Consider the following 13,357-nt stretch of genomic DNA (forward strand, 5'->3'; position numbering starts at 1 on the left):
TCACTCACAAACATCCAAAAAAAAAAAAAAAAAAAAAAAACACAAGTGGCCAGGTCTTACTCGATGTTCTGGGATTAGATGGGATTGGATGGGATAGGAAAAGACTATTTTTTTAAAAGAATTACTTTATTTAACTTTATTTATTTATTTATTTAAATTTTACCAGAGAGGGACAGAGTGAGAAAGTGGGAAAGCAAGCTGCCAGGTCCAGGACTTGAACCGTGGTCAGCCATGTGGGAGTCCAGCACCCCTAAGCACCAAGCAACTTGCTGGCCCCAAGAGAAGACTATTTTAAAAATATCTTACCCAGAGCTGGGCCAGTAGGTGGTGTGGTGGTTAAGGGCACTGAACTCCCTTATGGCTGACCACAGTTTGAGTCCTGGACCTGGCAACTTGCTTTCTCACTTTTTCTCTCTATCTTTTTCTCTTCGCTCTGTCCTTCTCTGGTCAAATTTAAATAAAGTTAATTGAAAAATAGAAAATCTTGGGACCAGCAGTTAGCGTAATGGCTATGTCGCTGGACTCCCATGTAGCCGACCGCAGTTCACGTCCCAGACCCAGTGGCTTAAAACTCACGCTGGGCACGTGTGCGTGCGTGCCCAAGATCCCAAAAGGAGAATGGAGGAGAAGGAATTGCGGCGTGGCCATCTCCCCTGGGGGGGTGATTTCTCGCTTTCTTTCCCTCTGTCTCTGTCTGTCTGGCTGGCAAGCACACGTGCCCTATAGCAAAAAAAACCTCTCCAAAAAAAAAATAGAAAATCTTGGGACCAGCAGTTAGCATAATGGTTATGTCACTGGACTTCCATGTAGTCAACCGCGGTTCAAGTCCCAGCTCCAGTGGCTTAAACTCATGCTGGTCGCATGTACGTATGTGCCCAAGATCCCGAGAGGAGAATGAAAGAGAAGGGACTGCGGCATGGCCATCCCCCCTGGGAGGTGATTTCTCACTTTCTGTCACTCTGTCTGTCTTTCTGGCGAGCACACATGCCATATACCTCTCAAAAAAAAAAAAAAAAAAAATCTTACACAGAGCTAGCAATGATATGAAGAAACAACACATACTGTTTTAGTGGGAGTCTAGGTTGATAGAGTCATTTTTATAGAGGCAGTTAGATGAAATCTATCAAAATGTTAAATTAACACCTTTTTCTTTTTAATATATTTCATTCATTTCCAAAGGAAGGTGTACTCACCAGAGAGAGTGTATCTGGGGGTATGGTGTGATGGTTAAGGTGGCTGGATCCCGTATGGCCAGTTGTGCAGTTCCAGTTCCAGACCCGGCAGCTTGAAAAACTTGTCAAGCATGTTTGCATGCCTACCCAAAATCCTGAAAGAAGAAAGAAATAGAGGACAAGGAATTGTGGCATGACCAGTTCCCTTGGGAGGTGTTTTCTCACTTTCCCTCTCTCTCTTTCCAGGTAGTTCATGTGCCCCTAGCAAATTATTAAGAAAAAAAAAAAAAATGGGGGGACCAGCTGGTGGTGTGGTTAAGGCACTAGACTTCTATATGGCCAACCATAGTTCAAGTTCCAGTAATCATGCTTTGATCATCCTGCATGCATGATCAAAATTCTAAGAGGAGAATGCAGAAAGAATTGGGGTGTAGCCATCCTTCCCAGGAGTGAGTTCTCACTTTCCCTCTGTCTGTCTGTCCGTCTGTTTCTGTCCAGTGAGCATATGTGCTCTAAAATTAAAAATAAATTTAAAGGGGCGAGCAGGTGGCATGGTGGTTAAGGGGCTGAACCCTCCCACATGGTCGACCACAGTTCAAGTCTCAGACCTGGCAGCTTACTTTCTCACTTTCTCTCTGTGTGTCTTTCTCTAGTCAAATCAAAATAAATGATTAATTATTTCTTTTTAAAAAATTAAAAATTCAAAAAGGGACCAGCAGGTGGCATGGTGATTAAGGCACTAGACTCCCATGTGGCCAAGCACAGTTCAAGTCCCAGACCCAGAGGCTTGAAACACCCTGGCGCATGTGTCTGTCTGCCCAGAATCTCAAAAGAAGAATGGAGGAGAAAGGATTGCGTCATGGACACTCCCTACCAAGAGTGATTTCTCACTTTCTGCCTCTCTGTCTCTAGCTCTCTGACCAGCACCCACACCCTATAGCAAAATCTCTCAAAAAATAGATTTTTTTAAAACTTCATGTAGGGCCAGCAGATGGCATAGCGGTTATGTAACTGGACTCCCACTGACTGACCGTGATTTGAGTACCAGTCCCAGTGACTTGAAACTCACACTGGGCACATGGGTGTGCATGTCCAAGGTCCCAAGAGGAAAACGGAGAAGGAAGGGATTGTGGTGTGACCATTCCCCCGGGGGATGATTTCTCACTTATCCCTCTCACTGTCCCTGTCTCTCTGTGGGCACATGCCCTTAGGCTAAAACTTCTTTTTAAAAAATAAATAAATAAATAAGCTTCATGCAAAAATTTTCCTGGGACCAGCAGGTGGCATAACTATTACTTCACTGGATTCCCACATGGCCGAGCACAGTTCAAGTCCTGGACCCGGAGGCTTGAAACTCATGCTGGGTACATGTGCATTCATGCCCAAAATTCTGAGAAGAGAATAGAGGAGAAGGAATTACGGCATGGCCAACACCCTTGGGGGGTCATTTCTTGCTTTCTGTCGCTCTATCTTTTTCTGTCTCTGGCAAGCACACATACCCTATAGCAAAAATATCTTTTAAAAATAAATGTCCTTTGGGACCAGCTGTTAGCGTAATGGCTATGTCGCTGGACTCCCCACGTAGTCGACCATGGTTCACGTTCCGGACCCAGTGGCTTAAATTCACGCCGGGCACATGTGCATGCGTGCCCAAGATCCTGAGAGAAGAATGGAGGAGAAGGGATTGTGACGTGGCCATCCCCCCTGGGGGGTGATTTCCTGCTTTCTGTCTCTCTGTCTCTGTCTGTCTGTCTGGAGAGCGCACGCACCCTATAGCAAAAACCTCTCAAAAAAATAAAAATAAAAAATAAATTTCCTTTATTCATGATAGAGCAGGTGCATGCACATGTGAGACAGAGATAAATACCCTCAGGGTCTGATCATGCCACAATCCTCTTTGTCCAGTTTTTCAGCTGTTGGATCCTGGGTGCTTGCACACATGTCCAGCATGTTTTTAGGCTGACCAAGCTGGGGATTTGAACTGTGGTCACCAGTAGGATCTGGATTCTCTCTTTTCGTTTTTTTATTAATAATTTATTTTAATTTGATCAGAGAAGCCGAGTAAGAGAGAGAAAGTGAGAAAGCAAAGCATGAGGTCCAGGACTCAAACCACAGTCAGCCATGTGGGAGTCCAGCACCTTAATCACCATGCCACCTGCTGGCCTCAAGATTTGGATTCTGGGGACCAGCAGTTAGCGTAATGGCTATGTCACATAGTCAACCGTGGTTCGTGTCCCGGACCCAGTGTCTAAAAACTCACACTGGGCGCTTGTGCGTGCGTGCCCAAGATCCCGAGAGGAGAATGGAGGAGAAGGGACTGCGACGTGACCATCCCCCCTGGGGTGTGATTTCTCGCTTTCTGTCTGTCTGTCTGGCGAGCACATGCGCCCTATAGTGAAAACTCCAAAAAAAAAAGATCTGGATTCTCTCTCTCCCTCTCTCATTTTTTTGGAGAGGTTTTTGCTATAGGGGGCATGCGCTCACCAGGAAGGAGAGAGGGACAGAGACACAGAAAGTGAGAAATCATCCCCTAGGGGGGATGGCCATGCCACAATCCCTTCTCCATTCTCCTCTCCAGGATCTTGGGCACACACGCACACACGTCCGATGTGAGTCTAAGCCACTGAGTCTGGGACTTGAACCGCGGTCGACTACATGGTAGTCCAGCGACATAGCCATTACACCAACTGCTGGTCCCAAGATCTGGATTATCTTGAGCAGAGCATTACACTATAGCACATACTCAAAAAAAAACTTTTTTTTTTTTCCCCAGAAGCACATGAGCTCGAGAGAGAGGAGTAGGAGAGGGAGAAAGCACCCCATGATGGGGTGTGGTCGTGCTACAATCCCCTCTCCATTTGACCATCCTGTCAGGATCTTTGGCATGCTCACACATGCACCCAGCATGTTTTACAAGCCACTGGGCCTGGGATCTGAACCACAGTCGGCCATGTAGAATCTGGTTCCCTTAACCACCAGGCTACTAGACCAGTCCTTTTTTTTTTTTTTTAGAATTATTCATTTTGTTATTATTATTTTTAATTTGACCAGAGAGACAGAGAGAAAGGGAAAGTGGGAAACCAAGCCGCCAGGTCTGGGACTCAGCCACAGTCTACCATGTGGGATTCCAGCATGCTAACCATTGTACCACCTGCCACGCTCTCATTTAAAAAAAAAAAAAATTCAGTTTCTAGCCAGGGTTGAGAGTCACTGGTGTGATGAAAAGAGTATTAGCCTTAGAGAGATTGAACTTGGGACTCAGTTCTGCCAGTAAGTGACCTTGGGCAACTCATAACTTTCAGTCTCCCTGTCTGCATTACGTAAAAATTAATATCTAAGCCACATAGTTATTGTAATGATGAAATGATGTAAGGCACTTAATAGTAGGTCCCAAACCAGTTGCAGTTACCCTTCCAAGGATTTTGTAGTCTTTTGATGGCACAGAGCTTCTGGGTGAAGAAGGAACCTCATTCGATGGGGTTTCTGTCTCCACTCCTAACTCCAACCCATTCAACCCCCACCTCTGTGCCTGGGGTAGGTGGCGAAACTCAAATACTCAGTGTCTGTGGCAGATGACATTGAGCCAGAGGAGGAATCCATATGTCACCTTAAGGATGCAGGATGCCATGGTACGGGAACTGGTACTAGCCAACAAGCAGCTCCTGATGGTGAGTTCTAACTGGGCAGCCTAAATCTCATTCATTACTGCCTTGGACTTTTGCCCACTGGGTTTTTTTTTTTTTCTTTAAATAACAAGCCACCAGGTCTGGGACTCAAACTGCTGACAGTGATATGGGACTCCAGCGCCCTTAACCACCACTCCACCTGCTGGCCCCGCCCACTGTTTTTTTGTTTTGTTTTGTTTTTGGAGAGGTTTTTGCTATAGGGCGCGTGCGCTCACCAGAAAGACAGAGACAGAGAGAAAGTGAGAAATCACCCCCCTAGGGGGCTGGCCATGATGCAGTCCCTTCTCCTCCATTCTCTTGGGATCTTGGGCACACGCGCCCAGCATGAGTTTAAGCCACTAGGTCTGGGACTCGAACCACAGTCAACTACACGGGAATCCAGCGACACAGCCATTATGCCAATTGCTGGGATTTTTTAACTCTTGATTTCTTCACCCTTCTTATTTGTCTCTGGGGTTTTCACCAGAGTGACAACTCCTTATCTCCAAATGCCAAAGCTCTTTTTTGTTAAATAATTCTTTGCATCCAGCAGGTGGCACATTTTAAAGTTCCAATTCTATTATGTTCCTTGTTCCTCTCATTTAGTAAGACTCAAAACTGCCTCTTTAATACCTAGCACCTGCCTCTCAGCACCTCTCTCTCTCCCTGGAGTCGTCAGTTGCTATCATGTCACCATCCTTGTATCCTGGGTACCTAATGGAGTTCCTGGTTCATAGCTTGTTCTCAGCAAATATTTGCTGGATGTGAGGCTTCACCCATGGAGAAGAAATTGGAGAGGCTTCTCCTCCACTGGTTCTACCTCTCTGCTACCACCTGGCTTTCTGTCACAGCTGTGTCCAGGCCCAGAAAAAATAGTGATGAATAAGTAACCAGGAAGAGAGGAGAAAAAGGGGTGCCAAGCAGAGAGCAAACATCACACTCATTTTGCCCTCCCTCCAGGTCCGTCAAGCTGCTCTGAACCAGCTGTTTGAAAAGGAGCACCGGCAGTACCAGCAGGAACTAAATCAGATGGGCAAAGCTTTTTACGTGGAGAGACTCTGATGGCATGTGAAGCACTGTTCTTCCATTCTTGTCATGCCTGCTAACTTAGCGTTCTAGAGTCTCTGCTGCCTTCAGCTGCTTTCCCAAAATAGAGCTGAATCTAGCCACTTGCCCTGGACTTAAGACACTGTTCCCACTCTTACCTCTTCACTTTCATGTCAATTCCTTGCCACTATGTGTGAAACAATCTCTGAAACACTGGTTAAAAAAAAATAAAAAATAAAAAAAAAAAACAAGAGTGACGCCTTGTGGTCAGAGTGGGATATGCGTTGTTTGTATGGCGGGGATGGGGGGGTGGGAATTGAGGATCCTTATTTGATTCAACAAATAAAGGTGGCTATTAAAAGTTCAAACTTGGACCACTCGGCTCATTCTTTCAGCCTTAAATCTGTGTTATTGTTTCTAAGTTTTTTTCTTTCATAGGAGAAAGAGAGACAGGGAGCCCTAACAGGGTCTTGCCACAAAGCAATCCTTCCCTTATCCTCCCCAGCCAGTCAGGACCATGGTTGTGCCTATGGGCAATCCTGACCTGTTCCAGGTTGACCCAGACCATCCCATATTGCTCCAGCATCTCACAGTGGCATCCTACTGCCTACACCACCCTTTAAGCCAGGCCCTAATTTTTTTTTTTTTTAAGAAAGATTTTTTGCTATAGGGCACACGTGCTCACCAGAGAGACAGAAAGAAAGCAAGAGATCACCCCCACCCCCGGGGGGATGGCCAAGCCACAATCCCTTCTCCATTTTCTTCTCGGATATTGAGCATGCACCACACACGCCCAGTGTGAGTTTTAAGCCCCTGGTCTTGTATTCCAACCATGGTCAACTGCATGGGAGTCCAGCAATGTAACCATTACTCCATCTGCTGGCCCCCTTTTTTTTTTTTTTTTTTTTTTTTAGCAAGACCTAAATCTTGATTTGTTTCAAAAGTGTCTTCTCAGTACCATAACCTTAACTTCCTAAATTTTGCTCGCCACCTCTCAGCTCTCACTTTCACTGAACTTCTCTGTATACGTGGACAAATGGCTCTGAACGTGGCTATTCATCTACAGACCTTGTAGTCTTTGAGTGTTAGGAGCGCTGGTTTTCAGGCTTCGAGTTGGCCAGTTATTGTGAAACCTTGGACAAGTATCTTTCCTCTAGGACTGAATTCTCACCTCTGCAAAATTAGAGGGACCCAAACCCAAATGTCTCCAGAGATCAGGTGAAGGATGTAGAAGGTGTAAAGAAATAAGGAGTGATGGGATTTGTGGGGCCTGGAAAGAGCATGTCCAACCTAAAGTCATGCAATGCAGCATTTTTTTTTTTAAAAAGGTTTTTGCTATAAGGGTGCATGCTCTCGCCAGAAAGACAGAGAGACAGAGAGACAGAAAGTGAGAAATCACCCCTAGGGGGGACGGCCACACCACAGTCCCTTCTCCATTCTCCTCTTGGGATCTCGGGCACGCACACACACGCGCTCATCATGAGTTTAAGCCACCGGGTCCAGGACTCGAACTGCGGTTGACTACATGGGAGTCCAGCAACATAGCCATTACGCTAACTGCTGGTCCCTTTCCCCTCAACTGGCGGTCCCTCCCCCCCCCCCCCAAAACACCAGGTCCAGGGCTCAAACCATGTAGTCAGCCACATAGAATCCAACCGCCTTAACTACTACACCACCAGCTGACCCACCTCCATTTTTTTTAACTTACTGTCTTAATTTTTTAAAGAATTATTTTATTTAACTGTACGTACTTATTTATTTTTTAAATTTTAGCAGAGAGGGACAGAATGAGAGGACAAGTGAGAAAGCAAGCTGCCAGGTCTGGGACTCAAACCGCAGTTAGCCATGTGGTGTCCAGCACCCTTAACCACCACGCCACTAGCTGGCCGCCAAATGTATTGATTTATTCTATGAGAGAGAGGGACAGGCACCATCCAACAGGGTCTTGACACTGTGATTCACCCCCAGTCTCAGCTGGCTCAGATCACAGGTACCCATGCATATGCCCAATGTGCAAAAGGAGACCTAAGCAATCAATCTCCAGACCTTTTCATGTGGGTTCACGTGGGTTACTGCTGTATCATCATCTAGTCTCTGAATCCTATTTTGCATGTAGCTATCAGAGCTTCTCCTCCTTTTTTCTCTGCACACCCTGCTGATTAGGAGCATCCAGAGAAATCAGGTTATAAAAGAACAATAATAGGTTTTAGGATGAGGGTTGGGTCAATTTTGGCTTCACCTTGGGCCATCCTGTGGCCTGGGGGTTAAGGCAGCTGGATCCCATATGGTTCAGGACCTGGCAACTTGAAAAACATGCTAGGCAGACATGCATGCATGCCAAAATTCCTAAAAGGAGGTAGAAATGGAAGAGAAAGGATTGTGGCGTGATCATTCCCCATAGTGAGTACTTCTTCACTTTCCTCCTCCTTCCCTCTTTCTCTCATTCTGTCTCTTGTGAGTGCATGTGACCTCCAGTAAGTTTTTTTTTCCTTTGGCTTCACTTAGTTAATTCTTATATCATCATGTATAAGTGATTTATCTGATCCTCAATTTCCTCTTCTGAACTTAAGTTTAATAATACCCATTTCGGGGCTGGCAGGTGACGTGGTGGTTAAGGGCACTGGACTCCCACATTGCCGACTGTGGTTAGGGTCCCAGAACTGGCAGCTTCCAAATAAGGAACCAGCAGTTAGTGTAATGGCTATGTCACTGGACTCCCATGTAGTCGACCATGTTTCGCGTCCCGGATCCAGCGGCTGAAACTCACGCCAGGTGCGTGTGTGCGCGTGCCCCAGATCCTGAGAGGAGAATGGAGGAGAAGGAATTGCAGCGTGACCATCCCCCCAGGGGGTGATTTCTCACTTTCTGTCTCTCTGTCTCTCTCTTTCTCTGGTGAGCGCAGGCATTCTATAGCAAAAACCTCTCAAAAAACAATTTTTTTTTTTTTTTAGAGATTTTCACTGTAGGGCGCGTGCGCTCGCCAGACAGACAGAGAGAGACATAGAGACAGAAAGCGAGAAATCATCCCCCGGGGGGATGGTCACGCCGCAATCCCTTCTCCTCCATTCTCCTCTCGGGATCTTGGGCACGCATGCACACGCACCCGGCGTGAGTTTTAAGCCACCGGGTCCGGGACACGAACCACGGTTGACTACGTGGGAGTCCAGCGACATAGCCATTACGCTAACTGCTGGTTCCCTCAAAAAACAATTTTTTTAAAATAGTGATACCCATTTCATAGGATCCTTTTGAAGATTAGGTAAGATAATGTGGGCTGGTCCCATGGCCTGGCGATTAAGGGATCTGGATACCACAGGGTCAACCACGATGGTCGGATCCTAGCCTCAGCAGCTTGAAAACACACTGGGGGGCCAGCCTGGTGGCATGGTGGTTAAGGTGGCTGGATCCCACATGGCCAGGTACACATTTTGAATCCCAGACCTGGCAGCTTGGGATGACTGGATTCTACATGGCCAAGTACATGGTTTAAGTCCCGGACCTGGTGGCTTGGGAAATATGCCAGGCACATGTGTGTGCATGCCCAAAAAAATCCAGAGGAGAATGAAGGAGAAAGGGACTGTGTTATGACCTTCCCCCCGAGGGGTGATTTCTCACTTTCCCCTCTCTGTTTTTGTCTGTCTCTCTTGGTGTGTACATGTGCCCTACAGGAAAAAAAAAAAAGGCAAGCTAATCTGAAAAGTTACAGTAAATATTCCCTATGGTAAAAGATCTAGACTTAGACCAAGGATTTGGCTTCAGGTACAATAGAATTACTGTATTAGTGGGGCCAGCATGTGAGGTCATGGTTAAGGTGCTGGACTCCCAATATGACCGACCCTAGTTCAAGTCCCAGACCCGGCAGCTTGCCTTCTCATTTTCCCCCTCTCTCTCTCTCTGGTGAGCACATGTGCCTGTAACAAATTTTTTAAAATAATAATAATTAAATAATTTTAAAAATACAACATTAATATTGATGTTTAGGGGCCAGCAGGTGGGGTGGTGGTTGAGGTGCTAGATTCACACATGGCCAGCTGCGGCTTGAACCCTGGACCCAGCAGCTCGCTTTCTCATTTGTCCTGTGTGTGTGTGTGTGTGTGTGTCTGATCAAATTAAAGTAATAATGATACAATTAAATAATTATTTTAAAGATAGTAATGTTTAAAGAAAAAGAAAAGAAAAACATGCTGGGCAGATGTGTGTGTACCCAAAATGTTGACAGGATGGAGAAATGAGAAAGGACTGTAGTATGACCACAGCCCAGGGGGTATGCCTTCTTCTCCTCTTTCTGTCCCTCTGTTTCTCTCTGGAGAGCACACGTGACTTCTAAAAGATGACGTATATAGAGATAGCAAGCTCAGTACATGGCACACAGTAGGTGGCCTCCATTTTCCCCTCAGAAGATTTCCTGGGACCAGCAGAAGGCAGAACAGTTATGTCGCTGGACTTCCATGTGGCCAATCCCAGTTCAAGTCCCAGAACACATGTGCCCCAAATCCTGAGAGGAGAATGGAGAAGAAGAGATTGCGGCATGCCCATCCCTCCCTGGGGGGGTGGGTGATTTCTCACTTTCTGTCTGTCTCTCTCTGTCTCTCTGGCCAGTGCACACACTGAGAGCAAAATAACTCAAAGAGAAAAAGAAAAAAAAGAAAAAGATTTCCCTATCACCCAGATCCCTCACAGGTTGTTTGCTGCTTCCCACTCCCCACTCCGCAAGGCTAGCCCTGCTATCCAGCTCAAATACTATTCTCGATCCCTCTCTGCCCTCTGTATCCATTCACCACTCCCTCGGTCCCCATCACCTCTGCTTCTCAAACCCTCTCATCTTTAGCAACTGTTCACAGGCTGGTAGGGGAGACAGGATTTGAACCAGCAATGACAAGTATAGTGTTTTTTTAATGTATTTTTTATTTCTCCCATGAGAGAAACAGAGAGACAGGTGCCCTCCACAAGTGCTTTATACCATGATCCTCTCTAGCCTTAGCCTCAGCCAGCCTGGATCACTGACCTTTGCATGTACATCTGGTGTGCAGAGAAGCTCCTGATGCAAACTCAGGGCCCTCCTATGAAGGCCTGGTTGCATAATCACTGCACCAATGATGTGAGTTTTATACAAGACCACACATACATGGCCTGGATTTGACCCACAGGCCGAGATTTAGTTCCCCATTCCTCTGTTCCCTTGCTGTCTACTCCTTGAAGCACCTTCTGGCCTTCACTTCTTTTATCGTCCCTCCTTGGTCTCCCAAACCACCCTCTGCTTATGTTTGGGCAGTAGAGCCTGCTGTTAGGAGAACAAGCTTTCACACTAGATGGGCCTGGGTTTCGATCCTGGCTCTGTCACTTCCTGGCTGGGTGGCCTTGTGCAAGTTATTTTAATTTTGTGGTTTATAGTTCCTTATATGTAAAACAGAGATAATGCCTGTACCTCAAGGGTTACTGTGGGGATTAAATATAGCACTTAGTGGGCCCAGCAGGTGGTGTGGTGGTTAAGGTGCTAGACTCCCATATGGCCGACCATGGTTCAAATCTCAGACTGGCAACTTGAAAAACACACTGGGCATGTATGTGTGTGCACCCAAAATCCTGACAGGAGAATGGAGAAGAAGGGACTGCAGTGTGGCCATCCCCCTGGGGGTGATCTCTCACTTTTCTTCTATCTCTCCCTGGCAAGTACACACACCTTATGGCAACAACCTAAAAAATAAGTGCGTTATGTATTTATCTGAGATTGCTATAAGGCATGGGCACTTGCCAGAGAGACAGACAAAAAGCCAGAAATCACTGGCCAGGCCTCAACCCTTCTCTTCCATTCTCCTTGCAGGATTTGGCATGAATCTTAAATTGCCTGCCTGGGACTTGACCAGTAGTCTCCTGTGTGGGAGCCCAGTGACACAACCATTACGCCATTAGTTAGTCCCAGCACTTAGCTATGCTTTATAAAATGTATAAATAAGGGCCGGCAGGTGGTGTGGCGGTTAAGGGTGCTGGACTCCCACATGGCTGATCGTGGTTTAAATCCTCGACCTGGTGGCTTGCTTTCTCTCTCCCTCTCTCTCACTCTGTCCCTCTCTGGTCAAATTAAAATAAATAAAATAAATAAAGTTCAATACGATAACTCTTTTTTTAAAAAAAGTATAAATAAATCAGGAATACCAGATGGAGTAATGATTATGTTGTTGTACTACCATGTAGTCGACTATGGTTCAAGTCCTGGATCCGGGGGCTTAAAACTCAACACCAGATATGTGAGCCTGTGTGCCCAAAATCCTAAGAGGAGGATGAAGGAGAAAGGACTGCAGTATGGCCGTCCCCTCAGGGGTGATTTCTCATTTCTGTCTCTCTCTGTCTCTGTCTCTCTGGCAAGCACACTGCCCTATAGCAAAAAATCCCTATTAAAAACAAAAGTATGGGAAGGACCAGAAGTTGGTGTAATGGCTATGTCGCTAGACTCCCATGTAGTCGACCACAGTTCGAGTCCTGGACCCAGTGGCTTAAACTCATGCCGGGCGCATGTGCATGCGTGCCCAAGATCCTGAGATGAAAATGGAGGAGAAGGGATTGCGGCATGGCCATCCCCCCGGGGTGTGATTTCTCGCTTTCTGTCTCTCTGTCTCTCACTGTCTTTCTAGCAAGCACACGTGCCCTATAGCAAAAACCTCTCCAAAAAAAAAAAGTATAAATAAATAAACTATGGTTTCCTGCTCCTATAACAATTTTTTTCCCTTTTATTTCCTCTCCATTACCTGGCTGCCTCCTACCTGAAACTACACTCATCAACCCCTTCTATTCCTCTTTCCTCTGTGCTTTTGGGCCCACAGAGTGCCCCCTCCCCTCTGCCTTGATCTCTGACCTTGGCCTCTTACCTCAGGGCTCGTCAGTGCCAGGCTGGCTCCAGTATTGGCAGATTGGCCTCCTGCAGAGCCCATCTCCTCTGATCCTCTCTGCGGGCTCTGTCTGCTCTCATCACATCACCTCATTGTACCCATGCAGCCCCTCTTCCCTCTGCAGCTGGCTGACGCCTTACCCAGCTCCTCTGGTTCAGAGGGCTCAGTCCTGTCGGGAATGACTGTGTAGGCGAGGTGCCTCCAGGAGAGCTAAACGGTTCCTATCAGAGGTCATCTGATGTTTCTGCCTAGTTATACCATTCAAAATCTCCTTCCAAGACAGCTGCTCTTCTCCTACGTTAGTATTTCCAGTCTTGACCCAGCCCAGTAGGGTAAGTGGTAGTTTACTGACCTGCAGTGCCGAAGCCACGTGGCCGACTATGGGTTCAGATCCTCAGCTGGCCTGAAAATGTGCCAGGTGCATGTGCATGCCCAGGATCTTTTCAAGCCCAAGGGCTGGGGGATGGGATTGAAGTGTGGCGAGACCCTGTCACGGGTGTCCCCCATACACACATACATACACACTTTCTACATTCTCTCATAAATAAGCTTTAAATTATTTTTTTAATGTGTCCAGCCTGCTTCTGTT

At 46.6% G+C, this 13,357-nt stretch overlaps 2 protein-coding genes across 3 annotated transcripts in view; both read left to right on the top strand.

Moving 5' to 3' along the window:
* Nucleotides 1–5,914, top strand: part of LTAP1 (lipid transport auxiliary protein 1) — a 29,142-nt gene extending 23,228 nt beyond the window's left edge. Inside the window, exon 9 of one of the 2 annotated variants that reach the window (XR_336208.3) lies at nt 5,798–5,914. The gene's annotated coding sequence lies outside the window, so the exon portion shown is untranslated. Of the gene's footprint in view, nt 1–4,710; nt 4,803–5,797 lie in introns of those variants that run through there. The other variant, XR_003551282.1, reaches the window with a different exon arrangement.
* Nucleotides 1–5,934, top strand: part of CFAP141 (cilia and flagella associated protein 141) — an 8,395-nt gene extending 2,461 nt beyond the window's left edge. The window contains exons 3-4 of the mRNA XM_006159789.3: nt 4,711–4,840; nt 5,798–5,934. Coding sequence (XP_006159851.1) covers nt 4,711–4,840; nt 5,798–5,899 — 232 coding nt within the window. The 3' untranslated portion in view covers nt 5,900–5,934. The remainder of the gene's footprint in view (nt 1–4,710; nt 4,841–5,797) is intronic.
* Nucleotides 5,935–13,357: the final 7,423 nt, after the last annotated feature.

This window comes from Tupaia chinensis, unplaced genomic scaffold, assembly GCF_000334495.1.
Source record: "Tupaia chinensis unplaced genomic scaffold, TupChi_1.0 Scaffold000659_1, whole genome shotgun sequence".
NCBI lineage: Eukaryota > Metazoa > Chordata > Mammalia > Scandentia > Tupaiidae > Tupaia > Tupaia belangeri.